The sequence below is a fragment of the Silurus meridionalis genome, chromosome 15 (genome assembly GCF_014805685.1).
Source record: "Silurus meridionalis isolate SWU-2019-XX chromosome 15, ASM1480568v1, whole genome shotgun sequence".
Taxonomy (NCBI): domain Eukaryota; kingdom Metazoa; phylum Chordata; class Actinopteri; order Siluriformes; family Siluridae; genus Silurus; species Silurus meridionalis.
Window position 1 is genome coordinate 12835351 of NC_060898.1, and position 21201 is coordinate 12856551.

Sequence of the window (21201 nt, forward strand, 5' to 3'; positions counted from 1 at the left end):
ACAGGTTTCCCCAGGGTGTATTCACATATGTTTGCAGTTATTTTAACAATAATGACTATGTTAAGTTATTTTTCAGATACAGTAAATCTGTACCGCTGTACAAACTCTAAAATATATCCAACTTTCATTTATATAGTATTGTCCCTTGAGAAGATATACTAAAATTGTTGCTGAAATTAGATATTGTAGAAATAACCAGATCTTGTATGGCACTTTTCAGAATCTAGCATTATTTGACCTCCGTGATAGAAAAAAATACTAAAAAAGGCTAAAACGCTACTTTCTAAAAACAGTTAAATGAACAGGTAGCCAAAGAAAACATACATAATTAAAATTAATAATACCAAAATGATTTTGATGCAAAATATTTCATTTAATAGTATAATAAATCCTTGTAATTTGGTAAGTAAAATAGAATTCCATCTGGGCTCATTTTGACATCAACACAATTAAAAAAAATCATTAATATTGCACAAGACAGAGCAAAAAAGCAGCTTCACTTTCACTTGTATCAAAAATAATTATTTGAGGTGTAACTAAGAATCAGCAGTGCGTGATAATCTCAGAAGAAACAATCCTACTGGCATAAAAAACACGCCACAGTCAACAGTCACTTAGGTCATGTTTTCCTCCAATCTGATATTTGAGTATTAGCAGAACTTGCATGATGTTCTGTATTCTGCTGATGCTACCTTGTTTGTATATATATATCAAGGTAACATATAAATCAAAATAAATAAATATTACCAGTGCAATTTTTAGATTCAAGTCAAAATTTTCAGTAAACTTTCAGAATAAAATCCTCAGCACACAGGAGAAGCAGCTTGTTTCAGCACGTAAAATGCAAAGGATAGAGCTGGAAGGTTGAGATGTTCCACAGGAGGAAGTTCAACTCCCTGCAGTGGTGGAAGAGTTCTTTCATCTACCATCTTCAGCACATCACCGTTCATCCTGACAGACCTGCAGATTAAAATGGTTTAATCCAAAAAGAACAATTACTAAACGTGCCAAAGGCAAATAAAAACCAAGTTCATACCTCCTGACCTGTAAGTCATGCATGCACAGAAGATGAACATACTATGTGTCTAAAACGTCTTTGTGAGCTCTATGAAGACATGGTTTGTCAATGTCAAGCCCTGATTAGAGCACTGATCTCAACCCCACTTTTTTTTTAACTTATGCATTAAGTAAGGGAGCAGGTTAAAAAGAGCCTGGAGAAATGGAGGTATGTGCTGGAGAGAAGGAGAATGCAAGTCAGTGGGAGAAAGGAGGTGGTGAATGTGGATAAGTTTAAGTACCTGGGGACAACAGTGCAAAGTAATGGAGAGTGTGTTAGAGAAGTTAAGAAAAGAGTGCAGGCAGGGTGGAGTGGGTGGAGAAGAGTGGCAGGAGTGATTTGTGATAGAAGAGTATCTGCAAGAGTGAAAGAAAAGTGTATAGGGCTGTGGTGAGACCTGCGATGTTGTTTGGTTTAGAGACAGTGGCATTGAGTAAAAGACAGGAGATGGAGCTGGAGGTAGCAGAGCTGAAGATGTTGAGGTTTTCGTTGGGAGTGATGAGGATGGACAGGATTAGAAATTAGTTTATTACAGGGACAGCACATGTAGGACGTTTTGGAGACAAGGTGAGCGAGGTGCGATTGAGATGGTTTGGAAATGTGCAGAGGAGGGACATGGGTTATATCAGTACCCCATGAGGATGAGGATGGAGCCATGAGGATGGAGCCACCAGGAAGGAGGAAAAGAGGAAGACCAAGAAGGAGGTTTATGGATGTGGTGAAGGAAGACATGCAGGTATTTGGTTTGAAAAAGGATGTAGAGGACAGAGTAGTATAGAGACGGATGATCCAATGTGGCGACCACTAATGGGAGCAGCCGGAAGAAGAAGAAGAAGAAGCATTAAGTCAGCAATAAAATCCAAAAAGATTAATTACATCCCACAATTTTACACTCAAATCAGGTGAATTCAGTTTTTTCTGGTTACACATAGTAATAAATTAATAAAAGACAAATTAATGCTATTTAAAATAAAAAGAATACATAGTATTTAGCAGATATAAGCCAGAATATTGGAACAGGCAATAGACCTACAGAAAGATAACTACTGTGTATTTTGGTAATTGGGTGAGCAGCCAGTCAATACTGATGTAGCTGACAATGCCAAACAAATGTTCATATTAAAAACAGTGTGATTTTTATATTTGCTCATTTGGCACAAAAAGTGTCTGTTCCCTGACTTATTTTATTATTAAATTTAAAAGATTAAAACGTAAAGTCAACCGGCATGCCATCACTGTGTCTGTAAACCAAATGAAAGTCTTTCTATTCTTCCTTGTTGCTAGGTCACCCACATTTTGGGTTGTGAAATTGAAATGACGGAACAGAGATCAATCATGAACGCACACAAAATGAGAAATGCACTAGTGTCTGGAACATTACCTGGAGCGGAGGCCATCTATGCCTGCCTCAGCTGACTGAAGCACAAATACTTCCACTGTGCTGTTGGAGATTAGTGCCGGCAGCTTGATAACCATTTGCTTTTTGCTCAGGTTTAAGGCGAACAAAGTGACCGCACCTTTTCTGTAACTGGAACTGAGGAGAACAAAACATTCCTTATTTTATTTTAATATTGGATTGGTTAGAAGAAGTAAGAAGCTGTAAGAAGGTGTAAACCTTTTGTAAAATAAATACAAAAAATGTATAAACTACCCAGTCATGTTTTTACTCCTTAATTCCTGGACATTCTGGTGTGTGTACAGCTTAACGGAAAGTTCATAGTGGAGGCTCAGAATGTTGTACCTTTCTTTGTTGGTGCAATGAAGATACACCCGTAAAAGTTGCTTATTTGTTGAACTTGGCAGAACCTGTATTTTCAGCACTTCAGGTCCTACGAGTCTTTTATACAAAAGCGAAAGCCAATAATCCTGCCACAAACACACAGTCATTCAATTAAAAACCCTGATTCAGACGTCATACTGCATGACATTGTAAACTCATAGTTAATGAGTCTATGATGTGGCAAATTATGATGTACACTGGCGATCAAAATTAGAGAACAATTTATAAACAATTGAACAATTCTGAAATATGTCATCTTCACTGCTCAACATTTGAAGGAGTTTTTGTCCTGTCTATAACATGCTACCAGAACACCTTTTCCACAAATTAACTAAGGCATTAAAAAAATAAACATTATTTTGCAGAAAACACACTGATCAAAATTAGAGAACACTTTCAGATACCTCCCAGTTATTGGTGTTAATCTGGTACCTGGTGCTAATTTCCTTGATTATCTGTCAACGCCTATTTAACTGGCAGCCTAACTTCCAGTTTCACTGACTCTGCTAGATGGTGGGCCGTTCTAAAGTGACTGAAAGCTTCCGGCAGCGGGTTGTCCAGATGAAGGCCAAAGGGATGACCCTATCAGCCATAGCAAGACAAGTTGGTCGTTCCAAATCTGTGATTTCAAGAATATTGAATCTTTACAACATCACAAACTCATTCAAGTCCGCCAAGAAGGCTGGTTGTCCACGGAAGACAAATACAAGAGAGGACAGGATACTGCGGAGGATCTCAATGGGCAATCGTTTCCACACTGCAGCTGGAATTGCTCACCAGTTCAGCGCTGAACAGGGTAAGGATCTGTCTCGTCATACAGTGTCTCGACGTTTAAGAGCATTTGGACTGAAAGCCCACTCTGCAGTGACCAAACCTCTCATTAGCAGAAAGAATCAGAAGGCTAGACTAAGCTTTGCTGAGGAGCATGTTGTGTGGACAGAGGAGAACTGGTCCAAAGTTCACTTCAGTGATGAAAGCAAGTTTAATTTATTTGGGTCCGATGGAAAACATTATGTTCGACAAACTGGAGAAAGACTGAACCCAAAGTGTGTAAAGAAGTCAGTGAAAAGTGGAGGAGGAAGTGTCATGGTTTGAGGCATGTTTTCTGCAACAGGAGTTGGGCCTCTTATACAGCTACATGGCAGAGTGAATGCAAATGTTTATCAGAACCTTCTTCAACAGCATATGGTTCCTTCCCTGCCTTCATCACCCGATCAACCCGCAGTGTTCATGCAGGACAACGCTCCATGTCACACAGCAAAACGGGTAAAGCAGTTCCTTGAAACTGAAAACATTGAAATAATGACATGGCCTGCCCAGAGTCCTGATCTCAACCCAATAGAGAACCTCTGGAAAATCCTTGGTGACAAAGTTATGGCCAAGAAACACACTACAGTCACCGAACTGTGGAGGAGACTGGAAGAAGAGTGGACCAAAATCACACCAGAGCAGTGTGAGAGACTAGTGCTGTCCTGTGCTGCAGATGTGCTGAAGTCATTCAGAGCAGAGGCCTGTACACTTCCTACTAATTGCTGACTGTTGTAACCTTCAGAAAATTTTGTTGTAATCTTTTTTCATGCTACAGTCATTGTTGTTCTCTAATTTTGATCAGTGTGTTTTCTGCAAAATAATGTTTTTTTTTAATGCCTTAGTTATTTTGTGGAAAAGGTGTTCTGGTAGCATGGTACAGACAGGACAAAAACTCCTTCAACTGTTGAGCAGTGAAGATGACATTATTTCAGAATTATATATAATTAATATATAATAATATATAATATAATTAAATATAAAAAAAAAATCTATAAAAATGATTTTTGGTCTCTTCATTTTCATTTTATCCTTAGGGTATACAATCTTTAAAAATTCTGCATGCGTCATCAATTCTGGAATGGCATGATAACACCAGAAATTAGTGTTATTATTAATATTATTATTATTATTATTATTATTATTATTATTATTATTATTATTATTATTATCATCATCAATACTGTTACTATAATAACTTAAAAAAATCTAACAGTTATACTAAATCTTCAAAAATGCATGTCAGTATCCAAACACAAGCTTATTATGATTTAGTGTTAAATATCGCTGAACTACCAGCACTAACAGAACACACTAAAATAAATCACACCACTTGGGGATGCTGACATTAATTTACATGCAGATTGTATTATACAGTATTATAAATAAATAAATAAAAATGTTATAAATAATAAAGCTGCATTTTACATATAATAAAATCACCTCATGCTACAGTGTAAATTCGTATAAATTTATAAACCGAACAATATGGTAATGAATGTTTATGTGGCCTGAGCAGCAAGTAACCTACCGGAAGTGGCTCAAGATTATTATCCACAAGGTGGTACGTCCCAGAGCCAATTAACACCTGTCTCATGACCACGTCCAACCCCAGCTTAGCTGAGAGACCGAGTTTATCCAACCACCTTTATGAACCAAACACACAAGGATTTATTGAGTATACATTTATAACAAATATAAACATATTCAACCAACATGTAGATCTTCCCTGAACAGTTACACTTAAATTAAAAGAACACAGTTGTATATAATTGAAGGTTGGTGTGGGAAAACATAATTGTCCAACTACGACCTCAATGCCACTGAACACATTTAGAACTGGAACACTAAATGTGTTGCCTGATATCACTGACTGCTCTTGTGACTTAATGAACACAAATCTCCACAATCACAATGCAAATTTTAGTGGAAAGCCTTAGTAGTACTGTACAGATATATTACTAATTTTTATTTTGTAAATGCTTTGTAGAATATTTCTACTAAATCCAGTAGAGTGCAAGTGTTTGCAAATTTTGCTAAACCATACATGCTTCTTTAAACTTTTACTATTTCTACAAAATGCCTCTGGGAATTTAGTGGCCAAATAATAAAAAAAAAAATTTAAGAAAAGAAAACGGTTGGAGGCCTTTAATTACTACTAGGTAGTAGCTTCCCAATTATATAATCATATTTTATATTTTATTCACCTAACTTTACAAAAAAAAAAGAAAAGAAAAGAAAAAAGTTATTTTAAATTTTATCATTTTTATTTTCTTAGTATATTCTTAATTTTCTTTAAAAGAATTTTCCATTTTTTTAAAGAAATATACTATTGTAAATTAATCATAACACAAACCTTGTATTTCCAATATAGATTTCTCAGTCAATTCAACTGTAAACAGTGTTCATTTTAATAAGTGTTTGTAAGCTGTAAAATGAGTTTGAAATGTGACCAGGATATGACCTGATCTTGTTTAAAGACACCACATTACACTAAATCCTTGTTTTAGCTTTGTTTGTAATGTAATACATAAAACCTAATTAAATATTTGAGGGAAAAAAAACAACGAATTGTTCCCTCACTACTGACCTACACTGTATGGACAGCTGACCATAATATTTGTATGTGCCTGTTGAACATTCAACATTTAGCTCTATTTGCTGTTATAATAACCTCTACACTTCTGGAAAGATGTTTCACTAGTGTGCTTCTGGATATATATGCTCATTTAGACACAAAATCATGATTTATGGTGAGGAGGCGTGCGGTACAGTCAGTGTCCCAATTTATCCCAAAGGTTTTCAATAGGATTGAGGACAGGCCTTTAAGCAGGAAATCTCCCAGGGTCTTCTAGTTCAAGTTTGTGGTGATAGTTTGGGGGGAAAAACACATTTGGCTGAAAAAGGCAGGTGTCCCATATAGTGTATTAACAAAATTTCCACACAGACAAATTTAGCAAAACACATGCATATACTCACATAAAACCAGCAACAAAAGAGTCAGAGAGACCAGCTGCACCTCCACCATATGCCGAGCTTGTTTCTCCAAGCCACACTTTTTTTCCAGGAGACAGAGAATGAACAATCTACATAAAGACAAATGTAATGCAATATAAAATTCTATACCATATAATATTATGTGATATAACTTTAGTTTAACCTGTCACACTAATAAACAGATTACACCAAATAACTGTCATCTGCTTTGCATTAAATGTGTGCCTTTGTGTGCTCTTTTCAGCTACTCTGACACATACTGTTTAAACAACATAACCTTTACATTAAACTCAACACAAGGCATTCATGACCTGACTCTGACTGCATAAATATTATGCATACAAAAATCAGAAAATGGAACAGAGAGTATAATGTAACCTCTGGGTATTTTGTGTATCAGCTAGATTACCTGTCCCAGGCATTCCTTTTAGCCTTTAACATCTGCATATCAATCACAGAATGGGCCCCACGGTTTACACTTATATTGGGGTTATTATATTCTTGCGTTTAACTCTGTATCAACAGTAATTACACTTTAAAGGTTTATTAATGTATCTCTTCTGTGATGCTGTCTTTTCTTTGCATGCTTGATATCGAAATTGATATCAAAATGATCTGCTCTTTATTTTCCAAACAAGGGTGCATATTATATGCCAGAATATAACTCTGTATTAACACAAGTTACACTTTAAAAGCTTATGTCCCAGTATATTAATGTAACTCTGCTTTATTGCCGTCTCTTTCTTTTATGCCTAATATCAAAATGATCTGCTCTCTATTCCTCAAATTATGGTGCATGTTATATGACCATGAGGTGTACCGTACTGTTTTTAATACACTTTGAGTAAAACTTCATATGTTCTCTAAACCAACCATGAAACTGCAAGCAGGCCACAAAACGAAGACAAAGAAAGTTTCTCCCTCTAAAAGTTCATACCTGGCTTTGGCCATTCCACCAAAGATGGGTGTGGCTAGGGGACCTTTAAATGTCCTAAACCCCCTCTAATAGTTGCTCAAGAACCTTTATTCGAGACAGGACTCAAACCCTTTGAGATAGATCCTCCGGCAAGCTTTACCTCCAAGAACTTCTCCTACTCTGATCTTAAGGAGGACCTGGCAAAACATCTAAACTCCCTCCTAACAGACTCTTGTTTAGCAACAAAGCCAATGCAAATAACCGTTTTACCAACAATTTAGGTGCGTGATTAAGCTCAAGCCCCTTTAATAAGGTGAATTTGAATTTCTCATTAAGGTTGTGTTCAATTTGAAATTAAAATTGCCATTCCTTTTCTTCCTTTCTCTCTCTTTCTTCTTTTTACTTCTCTTCCTCCCTCTACATATTCTTCATTTCTTTTTATGTATGTTTGTGTAGTTTAGTTCTATGTTGCGTGGTCTCATTCATTAAACGCCGTATTTTCATAAGTGATTGTCTCTGAGTGCTGCTCACATTTAAAAGTCACTGCAATATTTTGATTTTGCTTCATGCTAAATTACTTGTACGGTATAAAGTAAAGGGGGGGTTGTGTCTTTCTTGGCCAGGGAGATAACCCTTCTGTAGAATTAATAAAAGATTATACTGTCTGTTTGGTGGATGAACAGACCAAATAACTGGTATAATTAATTCCATTATTGTTAATTCCAAAACTTCATTTAAATATTTATGGTTAAATATAACCTGTTATACGTACTCATAAATATTTCCCTTTTTGCGAACTAAATTCGCTACAATAACATGCCTCTCTATGACAGTAAACTATTTTGCTCTTTTGCCTCCAGGCCATTTTAAATGAAAGACAAAGCCATAGATCCCAGTAAAGATGAATCCAGTACTAAATCTATTATTGATAACTAATTAGCACAACCATGTACCATGTACAGGTATGATATTAAATTGTATTGTATGTAATAATAAAATATGGAATTTTTACTTGTTTTGGGATGCTGTTTTCCACAATTAGTTATTTGTGATGTTACACTACAAAGCCGTGGTTAATGGCTCTCTCATATCAAAAAAGTATTCAAAGCTTTAAAATTACATTATTATTACAATATTTATAAAATGATTTTATTTCTTTAAGCATACTATGTTTAAATGGAAGAAATCTATTGAGAGTTTGTTTTTGTTTGTTTGTTTTAAAACTACTATCAAAAAAGATTGTTGCAGTAGCTCAGTACCAATGTTTTTGTGGAAAGATTAAAATTGTTGTTGAATGTCATAGCAGGGGGCTCAAACCCCTGCCTTTCCTATTGTTCTGTTCACCAGCAGCTAAACTGAGTCATAGTACTCTACACACAGAAACCCCACAGTGTCCTGACTAATCTTATAGACTGCAGACTTACATAATTCATTTGTTTACACAGAGTCAATTGTCATTCTGCCAGCTAAATGAAATCCCAGCAGACTTCAAGAAAAGCTTTTGAAACACAACAATATATTTTTTGCTAATATCAGTGCGGTGTGGATGCTCCGTAACTACATTTACAAGCATAATACGTTTTGATTTGCAGCTCTGTTATCACTAACCACATTAATCATGTGGATAACCAGGATAAAGTCAGCAGTGTTACCTTGAGGACCTTGTCTGTTTTAACAGCCAGCATATCGAGCACTTTGGGATTGAGGAAATCATCCAAAGATGCATCTCTGCCATTGACATAATAGCTAACAACAAATATAAGAAGACATGCAAGTACAATTAGCATGGAGGCAAAATTGGTAAACAGGTCTGTACACATCTGCATTTGCACATCTGCACAAGCAAGCATGTTTTGATACTTTGAATAAAAAACAAACAACTAATGGATATTATGTGATCCCTACATTTTTTCAGGCTTTAAAAAAAAAGAAATTCTGGTTAATTTTGGTGTAGCAAAGCAGTAATTATCTGTATTAATAATTATATCAACGGAATGTCCTTACAAGTATAGACAAAGGACCGCATGTACGAGGTGGTATAAAAGGTTTCGGTGCTAACTTGCACTATTCTGATCATGTGCATTGCCACATCTGCATTTTCATCACGGACAGTTAGAACAAAGAGCACACGTGAAATTCTGCATGAAACTGGGCAAATCTGCCACAGAGATGTTTGAGAGACATCTATTTGACATACGGTGATGCTATAATGAGTCATTCAAGTTGTTTTGAGTGACGTGCCACTCAGAACACAGAAAGACCTTCAACGAGCTCAACCCACAAAAATGTTGAAACCGTTCAGCAACTTGTGCATGATGATCGTCTGAGAGCAATCCAAAACATATCACTTCCGCACCCACCCTACTCGCCAGATTTGGCTCTTGAGGACTTCACCCTTCTACTGAAGATGAAGGTCCAGCTCAAATGGTCACTGTTTTGACACCACCGCTTAGATCCAGATGCTGTATTGTTGTGCAAAGGGACTATTTTGAAGGTGACGGTGTGTACAGGTAGATAATTTAAGTACTTTTGATTCCACCTCGTATGCATGATTAAGTGTGCATGATACGTACTGGTGCCAGGTACATGCATCAATGGCCTTAGCTCCACTCTCCAAAAATCTACAAAAATATACAGACTCATTAAAGGAAGTTGTGTGCAACATACATCAGTCTTTATGTTTAGACATACAGTACAGACCAAAAGTTTGGACACACCTTCTCATTCAAAGAGTTTTCTTTATTTTCATGACTATGAAAATTGTAGAGTCACACTGAAGGCATCAAGGGCTATTTGACCAAGAAGGAGAGTGATGGGGTGCTGCGCCAGATGACCTGGCCTCCACAGTCACCGGACCTGAACCCAATCGAGATGGTTTAGGGGTGAGCTGGACCGCAGAGTGAAGGCAAAAGGGCCAACAAGTGCCAAGCATCTCTCGAGGAAGTCCTTCAAGACTGTTGGAAGACCATTTCAGGTGACTACCTCTTGAAGCTCATCAAGAGAATGCCAAGAGTGTGCAAAGCAGTGATCAAAGCAAAAGGTGGCTACTTTGAAGAACCTAGAATATGACATTTTTCAGTTGTTTCACACTTTTTTGTTATGTATATAATTCCACATGTGTTAATTCATAGTTTTGTGAACTTCAGTGTGAATCTACAATTTTCATAGTCATGAAAATAAAGAAAACTCTTTGAATGAGAAGGTGTGTCCAAACTTTTGGTCTGTACTGTATATAATTGTAAAATTGTATTACATAAGATTAAAATGATGCATAAAAATATTACATCATTGATTGTAAACAATCAAACTTATTATTTAAGTGTTGTATTAAAAATCTTAAGATTTTCAAAGAGCAGCTAAAATGACTGATCACAGTGAGCATAAGGGTGAAGTGGAATGTTCTATTGAGCCTGCTTGAATGACAGCACTCTTTCTGAGACCCTGACTCTGTTGCCACGGCAAACATTTTGCTTGTAAATCTAGCTTTCAATTACTAGATTAGCTTCCCTTTAAAAGTTTTTAGACATTATACTATCTTTCACTTGCTGTTTTATTAAATTCAATCTCACTTGCTAGTTTGTTCTAGCATTCTTTCACTCAGACTTTTCTGAATAAATATGGTGATTCTGTACTGCAAAACTGGATTAACTTAATAATTCAAGTCTGCTTGTAAAAAATGGGAATTTAGATCCTGCACAGTATATGGGCTTTTACAGTAATCAAATTGCACTGTCATTTGTCTTTTTATAATTTAAATTCTTGAACACTCCAGTTTTTACCTTTGACACACTTCACCATACTGTTAAATGTGTCTACAGTGACTGTCGCAGAATAGCAAATAGCTTTTTTATTCACTTACCAAATCTCATTGAAATTATTTGAAAAGATTATAGGCCTATTAAATCTTATATTTTAGTCATTTTTTGTGTGCAACTTTAATAAACATACAGTATATCATGATATCTGAAAATGTTTTGGGTCAGACATATTGATAGTACATTTCACAGGTGGAAGGTAACATCAGTAACCTTAAAAGAAATGCTACACAACTGTCAAACTTTCCATATTTGTACTCAGATTCAAAAGACTCAATACTTTAAAAATTGTAAATATTAAAATGTAAAATAAAAGAGCTCCTAACCAATGGTTTAGGTTCAAACTATGGTTGGCAGCTCTAGGAAAATTGTTCTTGTCTTGAAGGTTTGTTTTATTCTACATATATTAAATCATATTTTATCATAAGGCTAAACTTCATAAACAAGTTAAAGGAGGTACAGGTGTCTGACCCAGTAAGGAGGTCTTTGCGATGGTCTCGTGGCTGACTGACATCTGGTCCGTACAGACCCGAGGAATTGTACAGTGCTGATTTCTGCAGGATGTTACGCAGATAGAGGAAATCCTCTCCCAACTGGGAACCGGTTAGCCTGATCGCAGCTTTCTTCTCGTAACTGTTGGGTTCTAAAAGTGAAACCAACAGAACAATAAGTTTGAATTTGTTCCACTTAATAAATGGAGCATTTTATGCTTGTGACAGTCAAGGAACAACATTTACAATGAGTATACACAGTTTTTGAGAGTGTCCTTTTTATGTGTGTGTGTGTGTGTTTGGCCATGTAATTGTGGATTCCTGTAGTCTGTCAGTAGCAGGGAGACTGAGGGTGAGTAAGTGTGTCTGTGGTTCGGTTTGAGTCGAAGGCATCCATATTTAGAGGCTGTGTTGGCTGCTGGGAACTGAAATTTTAAAAGGCTGAGGTCTGACACTAACATATTATTATTTCTATAGTAATAGCTCATTCATAGGGACTTATATGTTGATGCACCAAACAAACTGATTAAAAAACATGCTGAAACTTATCATTGACGGAAAAGATTTCTGTCAGTTTTCCAACATGGGAAAATCTTCCTGATAGTGGGGTTTGCAATATCCTTGTAACATTACAAGCTTTTCAAGTGTTTCTTTTTCCTTTTCAACTTAAAAAAAAAAAAAAAGTACAGATGCTGTAACCTACATAATAACAGGAATTTGTGACTAACCACATTAAATGCAACTATAAACAGATAAACTTATAACGTGTCAAAAAAAAAAAAAAAAAGACTTTGGCAAACCACTACTATGTAAGAGGAATACAACATTTCAGTGCAGCTGTTACAGGAAAATTTAACTTTGGTGTGGCAACAAGAACTTAATCTTCAAGTCAGGGGTGGGCAAACTTTTTGACTCACGGGCCACAATGGGTTCTAAAATCTGACAGAGGGGCCGGGTCATACATATACATATACACACATATACTGTGTGTGTATATATATATATATATAATGTAACAAAGGAATTGTATACATTTCAATAATAAGTATTATTTGCAGTAATCATTGTCTGTGCTCAGAATGAACTAATCACATAAATCTCGTGTTCAATTTAATTACTTATTTATTATATTATATTATATTATATTATATATATATATATATATATATATATATATATATATATATATATATATATATATATATATATATATATACAGTGAGGAAAATAAGTATTTGAACACCCTGCTATTTTGCAAGTTCTCCCACTTAGAAATCATGGTGGGGTCTGAAATTGTCATCGTAGGTGCATGTCCACTGTGAGAGACATGATAAAAAAAAAAAAATCCAGAAACCACAATTTATCATTTTTAAACTATTTATTTGTATGATACAGCTGCAAATAAGTATTTGAACACCTGTCTATCAGCTAGAATTCTGACCCTCAATGACCTGTTAGTCTGCCTTTAAAATGTCCACCTCCACTACATTTATTATCCTAAATTAGATGCACCTGTTTGAGGTCGTTAGCTGCATAAAGACACCTGTCCACCCCATACAATCAGTAAGAATCCAACTACTAACATGGCCAAGACCAAAGAGCTGTCCAAAGACACTAGAGACAAAATTGTACACCTCCACAAGGCTGGAAAGGGCTACGGGAAATTGCCAAGCAGCTTGGTGAAAAAGGTCCACTGTTGGAGCAATCATTAGAAAATGGAAGAAGCTAAACATGACTGTCAATCTCCTCGGACTGGGGCTCCATGCAAGATCTCACCTCGTGGGGTCTCAATGATCCTAAGGAAGGTGAGAAATCAGCCCAGAACTACATGAGAGGAGCTGGTCAATGACCTGAAAAGAGCCGGGACCACCGTATCCAAGGTTACTGTTGATAATACACTAAGACGTCATGGTTTGAAATCATGCATGGCACGGAAGGTTCCCCTGCTTAAACCAGCACATGTCCAGGCACGTCTTAAGTTTGCCAATGACCATTTGGATGATCCAGAGGAGTCATGGGAGAAAGTCATGTGGTCAGATGAGACCAAAATAGAACTTTTGGGTCATAATTCCACTAAACGTGTTTGGAGGAAGAAGAATGATGAGTACCATCCGAAGAACACCATCCCTACTGTGAAGCATGGGGTGGTAGCATCATGCTTTGGGGTGTTTTTCTGCACATGGGACAGGCGACTGCACTGTATTAAGGAGAGGATGACCGGGGCCATGTATTGTGAGATTTTGGGGAACAACCTCCTTCCCTCAGTTAGAGCATTAAAGATGGGTCGAGGTTGGGTCTTCCAGCATGACAAAGACCCGAAGCACACAGCCAGGATAACCAAGGAGTGGCTCTGTAAGAAGCATATCAAGGTTCTGGCGTGGCCTAGCCAGTCTCCAGACCTAAACCCAATAGAGAATCTTTGGAGGGAGCTCAAACTCCATGTTTCTCAGTGACAGGCCAGAAACCTGATCTAGAGAAGATCTGTGTGGAGGAGTGGGCCAAAATCCCTCCCGCAGTGTGTGCAAACCTGGTGAAAAACTACAGGAAACGTTTGACCTCTGTAATTGCAAACAAAGGCTACTGTACCAAATATTAACATTGACTTTCTCAGGTGTTCAAATACTTATTTGCAGCTGTATCATACAAATAAATAGTTAAAAAATCATACATTGTTATTTAGGGATTTTTTTTTTTACAATATGTTTCTTACAGTGGACATGCACCTACGATGACAATTTCAGACCCCTCCATGATTTCTAAGTGGGAGAACTTGCAAACTTATATATATATATATATATATATATATATATATATATATATATATATATATATATATATATATTTATCAAGTGCCAAAAGATCAAATTGTTGATTTTTTTTTTTTGCCAGTGCCTCAATAAACACAGCAGAAAAACTGAAGTTCAGTTTCAGTAGGAACAGTGTTGTTGAACTCCTAATTTTGCCAGTTCATCAAAGTCTGGAGTAAGTTTTGTTGTTGCAATTCTCAGGATAGATCCGAGGTGTTTGTCAGAAACTGTTGCAGTTTTTAAAGAGTATCAGATTAAACTCTCTTAAGAGAAGAAGGGAGTATTGCACGCGAACAACGTCAATGGAGCTTAAGTGCGACATCTTTAGGGGAAACGTGGGCATTACAGGGGAAAGGTAAATTGAACAATGTTTACCTGTACCTACTTTAATAGAATTTGGTCACGTTCGGCAGGCAGGATTAATAAACCCAACGGGCCGTGTGTGGCCCATGTCTGCTTTAAGTAGTACTGCTAAGAACTTTTACTAACAATTTAAAATGCAATAAGTAACGTTTCTGAGCAAAAATAAAAATACTTGGTCTCACCATTGCCCAGCTCCCAGGACATAATATATTTTCGTCGCTCGCAGTAATTCAGCAGCAGCTCAGCATTCTGACTCTCCCAGACATTTTCAGGAGTTCGTAGTAGTGCATTTAATCCGAAGATCAACTCCAACCCCGAGCAATTTACAAACGAGTAAAGCAGATCCACTGCATGCCCTGTAAAAATGAAAAGGTAGTCAACAAGCAACAATGAAATATACACAGTTCTCTTCTCCTTTATTCTAAATCCAGCTAAATCTTCTCATCACCGTAATGTTTTTACATCAACAATATTAAAAACACCAAACTTTAGAACGCTCCCCTGCCAGAGTGTGTAAAAGATGTCTCTTTGTCCAACTGCAAAAATTGCATAGCTCTACTTGTGGGTAAAAATGATGACAGTGCTGTGCTTCAGACACCCACATGTCCTTGTTACAGTGTGTGATGTGTAAGAAATATTTTATTATTTCAGCAAAAATGAAGCTTCTGCAGTTTCTTTTCTCCTGAAAAAAGCTGACTAAAACATAATTCAATACTAATGTATATCTGTTTGAATTTTGAAATATGAGCAACAAACACTGAATTAGAATGAGCTCCAGTGCTTGAATGATCATTTAGAATAATTTTACAAAGAAAACATTTTTTTTAACAAGTTAGAAATAACAGAAATGGTTAAAAAAAAAGGTATTGAAATTTAACAATTGTCTGTTCCTTTTCAGGTCTATGTCTTAAACCCAGAATGCAGAAGTTCTCTTTTATCAACCTGATTTAGGTCACATGAGCCTGACTACTAAACCAACCAAGCTAAACATAAATATTGTATTACAATCTTTATTTATATTTTATAAAAGACATTTTATTAGCATTTACATTTATGTTTTTAATAGTATATACAGCAGTCAGAGTGCCATTGTAGATTGTGGCTATACCTAGAAACTCATGTGATGGCAGAATGCAGAGGGTTGACCTGCTTACCAGAAAACTTTACTTGCTTGTATTTTCTCTGCACATCCTCCTGGCGTAAGAATAATGCCTGTAACGCCCAGTCTCGCTTCAGCTTTTCCTCCAGCACTGGTGGCAGCTCAAATTTTCTACATGCAGTTCCTACAAAAAGAATCCCAAAATAGTCATGTCCAAGATTTCTGCAATGAAGCAACTAAACCTATTCACTGTCAGTTAAATCATTTTATGGTTTTATTTATCACTTTTATGCAAGTGAGTGCATTGCAGTAGAAGAAATGACCCCATGGGATTTATGGTCAGCAATTCAATGTCTTAACCACAAATCTACAAACTGCATCAAACTAAAGTTACAATATACAGTATATACAGTATATATATATATATATATATATATATATATATATATATATATATATATATATATATATATATATATATATTCTATTTTGCTTCCTTCACTGCACAACTATTATTTACAATCATTCTGAATTATTCACTATTATTTGCATTACTTGCACTAGTGAAACTTTACATTTGCATTTAAATTTGCAACATTTAGCAGATGCCCTTGTTCAGAGCACAAAGGTGCTTTAACACTTTAACACTGGACCGAGCCGATCTAACTCTGGATTGGAATATATGTCATACATATCTATCCATCCCTTCTGTTTAATTCATGTATGTGTTTATACACACACACACACACACACACACACTCACACACACACACTTTATATATACATACATATAATATTTTTTATGCTTAACCTTTAATACTCTGTAGTCAGACTATATTTTAACATAATTTTATACCTTTTTTTATTTATTTTTACTTTACTCATAATTTAATATTTTAATTGTATTTCTTTTTATGTTTACAAGTTAAACATTAAAAAAAGCATTTCACTATATGTCATACACTGTGTGAATGTGTATGTGACAAATACAATTAGAATTTGAATATATTAGGTCTCAAAATGCTGGGGAGAGTTTTAAGACCACCGTCTATTTTTCAAAAAGAAACATTTTGAAAATGTAAAATTAAATGAATCATTATAAACTAATATTGATTTTAGACACTGCATATGCAAATCAGTGTACAAAGAGTCAATCAAAAGTAAAATGCAGAAACCTTAAAAGAATGAATACATTTCTTTTGTCACATTTTGAATTGTATTTAACTATCTGTAGATGCCTGAAAAAAAAAAGGAAAAAAAAATGTGACTATGTGTGACAGATCTGTTTGGAAAAAGAGTAATGAAATTGAAGCAATGCTAAATATACTTAAATCCACTAAGAAACTAGTCTGGCTTGATTACATTGCACCTCAGCTTAATATCCCTACACACACACACACACACACACACACACACACACACACACACACACACACACACACACACTGTACAAAATATGACCAATGCACAGAATTGCATTGACAAAACAAAGAAAAAAAAAAGAGTTGTACTCTGTCTACTTCAGTTGTACTCAGTGTACGAGTTACTGTTCAAATCTCCTCTTTTTGTTTGCTAACTAAACAAAGTTAGAGTCATGCGAAAGAGATCACATGACTATCGAGCAATCTGAAACTATGCCAAAAATGTGATGAGTACCTGAATGAGAACGAGAATCTCCACTGTAGCTTTTGGTATATAAAATTCACTCGGTGGTATAAACTTCATAAAATCTTGTTGAGTTCCTCCAAAGCGTAAAAATGCAGGCGTCAAAGCTTTGGCAAGGGTCCTCAGTTTTGGAGACCTGAAACATCAGATATGTTAGTGTTGTTTAAAGATCACAAATAAATAAATAAAATAAAATGAGAATGTTATAGCACATAATCCTAGAGATTACATTAACAACAACCTTAATGTTAGATACACTATATGGACAAACGTTTGTGGACACCTAACCATAACATTCGTATGTACTTTCCACATTTAGTCCCTATTTTCCATTGTAATAACCGCCACTCTTTTCGGAAGGATTCGATTTTGGAGTGTGCTGGGGGGAAGTCAGGTACTGATATACGGTGAGGAGGTCTGGGATGCAATAAGTGTTCCAATTCATTCCAGATTGAAATCATAGATCTATAGCAGGCCACTAAAGATCTTCCACTCCAACCCGTGTAAACCATATCTTCCTGGAGCTCACTTTGTGCACAGGATTGTATTGTCATGGTAGAAAGGGTTTGGGTCTCCTAGTTTAATATAATGTTACTACATCCAAAAACACCCTATACAACTGAAGTTTGGATAAGAACCACATGGCTGGAAAAAAGGTCAAGTGTCCCAATACTTTTGTGTATATAGATCACGTATGCTAAGTTGTCGTTTATGGAAAAGGTGTAGGAGCTGAGAGACTCTGTTGCTTTTCTAAACCATTTTCATAATCCGTATAACCTGCACCATTAAAAGTGCATTTCGATGTTCACCTGAGTTAAGCAGCAGGTTAAAAAGCTGAAGAAAATCTCCACACAAAACACAATATATTCTCTTTTACACTGAAAGATGTAAAATGTGTTTACTTTCTTTGTGTTGCTGTATTTCCTTTATTCCTTTATTCCTTCAGCAGTAGAGGTAAAAACCACACAAGGAAGGAAAAGTTTGTTCAATGTTTAACTTGTGCAGTGTGAAAGCACAGATAATGCACTGACTGAACTGAACATATGGTAAAATATTAAATGCTTTTTAAAACCCTTTTTTTGCTTTTATATATATATATATATATATATATATATATATATATATATATATATATATATATATATAATGTAACAAATGAATTGTATACATTGCAATAATAAGTATTATTTGCAGTAATCATTGTCTGTGCTCAGAATGAACTAATCACATAAATCTCGTGTTCAATTTAATTACTCTGATAAACCTCAGTATAAAATCCAGTTGTTTTTGGGACAGTTCTTCCACATCTTCCGAGTTTTATTCAACTGGATTAAAGAAATGATCACATCTCGCATCTGAACCAGACAGAAGGCATATTCTGAAGCAATAGTAAACAAATTAGACAACGAAAAGCAAGGATTTCTGAAAGATCTGGTAAAAAAATGGTTAATAGATCTCTGAAGAATCTGTGTTTATGGCTAGACTGGACAAACAGATGTGTAAGAATTATTCCTCATTAACAGCAGCATTGCTTTGAATCATGCGCTTTAACTGACACTCACCCCAGAAGATACATGAACTTCTCCTCCGCCATCAAACTCGCATCTATAGTCACAGACAAAAACCTTTTATCCACTTTTCGGGCCACACGAAAGAGATCCACATCTACATTAACTGAATTGAAATTCAGCGCCGAGATGAGAAATGTTTTACAAAGTAAAAGAGAAAAAGTAAAGAAACGCGCAACTAAGGCGGATCGGTTCCCGGACCCTGGATGTCCCATTATCATTATCTAAACTACCCTATATAATCATGTATATTTAACACTGATCATACAATAAAATATATATTTAACCGTAACAAGTTTGAAGCACCCGGACACTATTTCCTGCTCAGAACGACCGGCTACTACAAACAAACAAGGCGTGATTGGGTCCTGTGGGTGTGGCCTAATCATATTCAAGTAACAACCGATTGGACAGAATCTTTGTGAAAGCCACGCCCATGAGCACAGTGTTTCAGAGAGCAGTGATGAACTCCATGAGGCTTTCCTTCCTTTCCTGCAGTCCTTCTGATGTCTCCTATAGAGTGATGTCTCTGCTTTTAAACCTTTTTGTTGAAGTACTGATGTTTAAATTGTTCTACATGTTTAGTCGTTCCTGCTCTACTGAGATGGTGTAAATTTGAGATGCGTTTTTTTCCCTTTTTCTTTTGCCATTCTTGTCACCTTTGATACGATTTTGCATCAACTTCAATTCGTCCCTGGTGGTCTTGACGTCACCCCCTGTTGATCTCTGTTTTGACTAGGTCTGACTAAATTTCCTGTCGGTAATGGTTTTGACTCATACTTGATTTCCTGTAGGTCTTAACAGACCTACCTTCCTCTTCTTGTGTACTTGTTCTTACTTTTTGATATAGACTGAGCACACACACAGTTTTGACACTTTATCTTGATATTGACTCAGCTTCCTATTTCTCTCAAGCTTGATTAAAACTTGCCTCGCTGTTTAATTTTGTCTTAAGTTTATTTTGACTTAAACTTGCCACCTAGCTCATTTTGCTTTTGACAGTCTTAAAACATTTGTCTTGATCAAACTCAGATTACACCCTAATATTGTTAAAAGATTTATGTTCAAACTCTTGATGTCACCCAAATAAGGATGGGTTCCCCTTTTGAGTCTGGTTCCTCTCAAGGTTTCTTCCTCATAACATCTAAGGGAGTTTTTCCTTGCCACAGACGCCATGGCTTGTTCATCAGGGATAAATGCACACCTTTCACCTTAACTGTTGATTTCTTTAAAGCTGCTTTGAGACAATGTCTGTTGTGAAAAGCGCTATAAAATTAAACTTGACTTGACTATATAAGCCTTAATCTTGACTAATACTTATTTCTTTGTAGGTCTTAGTTTTGACAATCTTTCAGGTTTGACTAGAATTCAACCTTATTTATCTCAGACCGACCGCTCTATTGGTCTTTATAATTATCAACTTTTTGCTGAAGACAAATGCTTCACTACTGGATCACTCTGGATCCACAGTACAGTTCACTTACAGACAAAACCAGTCTACTGAGGATGCCATTAAACATCTTCTCCACACAAAAATGAGCTACCTGGACTTAAGAAATGGTAATGAAAATACTGTTTGTGGACTATAGCTCAACATTCAACACCATAATTCCCTCTACAGTCACCTCTAAGTTCTGGGACTCAGCCAACCCGTGTCATTGGATCTCCAACTTCTTGACAGACCACAAGTTGTATGGGTGGGCAAACACACCTCATCCTCCCTCACCCTCAGCACTGGAGCTCCTCAGGGTTGTGTTCTGAGTCCCATGCTGTACTCATTGTACACATACACTATATTGCCAAAATTTACTTTAATTTACTTTTCCTTAAAATGGC

The 21201-nt window shown here is 36.0% G+C and overlaps 1 protein-coding gene across 1 annotated transcript; it reads right to left on the reverse strand.

Moving 5' to 3' along the window:
* Positions 1-349: 349 nt before the first annotated feature.
* hpse (heparanase) lies at positions 350-19705 on the reverse strand. Its single transcript, XM_046868704.1, has 12 exons — positions 19360-19705; positions 17789-17933; positions 16188-16293; positions 15216-15389; positions 11844-12015; positions 10131-10178; positions 9210-9303; positions 6624-6730; positions 5176-5290; positions 2799-2923; positions 2439-2591; positions 350-960 (listed from the first exon to the last, which is right to left on the reverse strand). The coding sequence occupies exons 1-12, from the start codon at positions 19584-19586 to the stop codon at positions 804-806; spliced, it is 1623 nt and encodes a 540-aa protein (XP_046724660.1). The 5' UTR covers positions 19587-19705; the 3' UTR covers positions 350-803.
* Positions 19706-21201: the final 1496 nt, after the last annotated feature.

Bases quoted from the DNA above. Each gene is read 5' to 3' on its own strand.
- hpse (XM_046868704.1), bottom strand. From the start codon at position 19,586: ATGATAATGGGACATCCAGGGTCCGGGAACCGATCCGCCTTAGTTGCG. The intron at 6,731-9,209 runs GTAACACTGCTG...GTCTTTATGTAG, and splicing joins AAACAGACAAGGTCCTCAAG to ATTGTTCATTCTCTGTCTCC. The intron at 2,592-2,798 runs GTACAACATTCT...TGTTCTCCTCAG, and splicing joins CATTGCACCAACAAAGAAAG to TTCCAGTTACAGAAAAGGTG.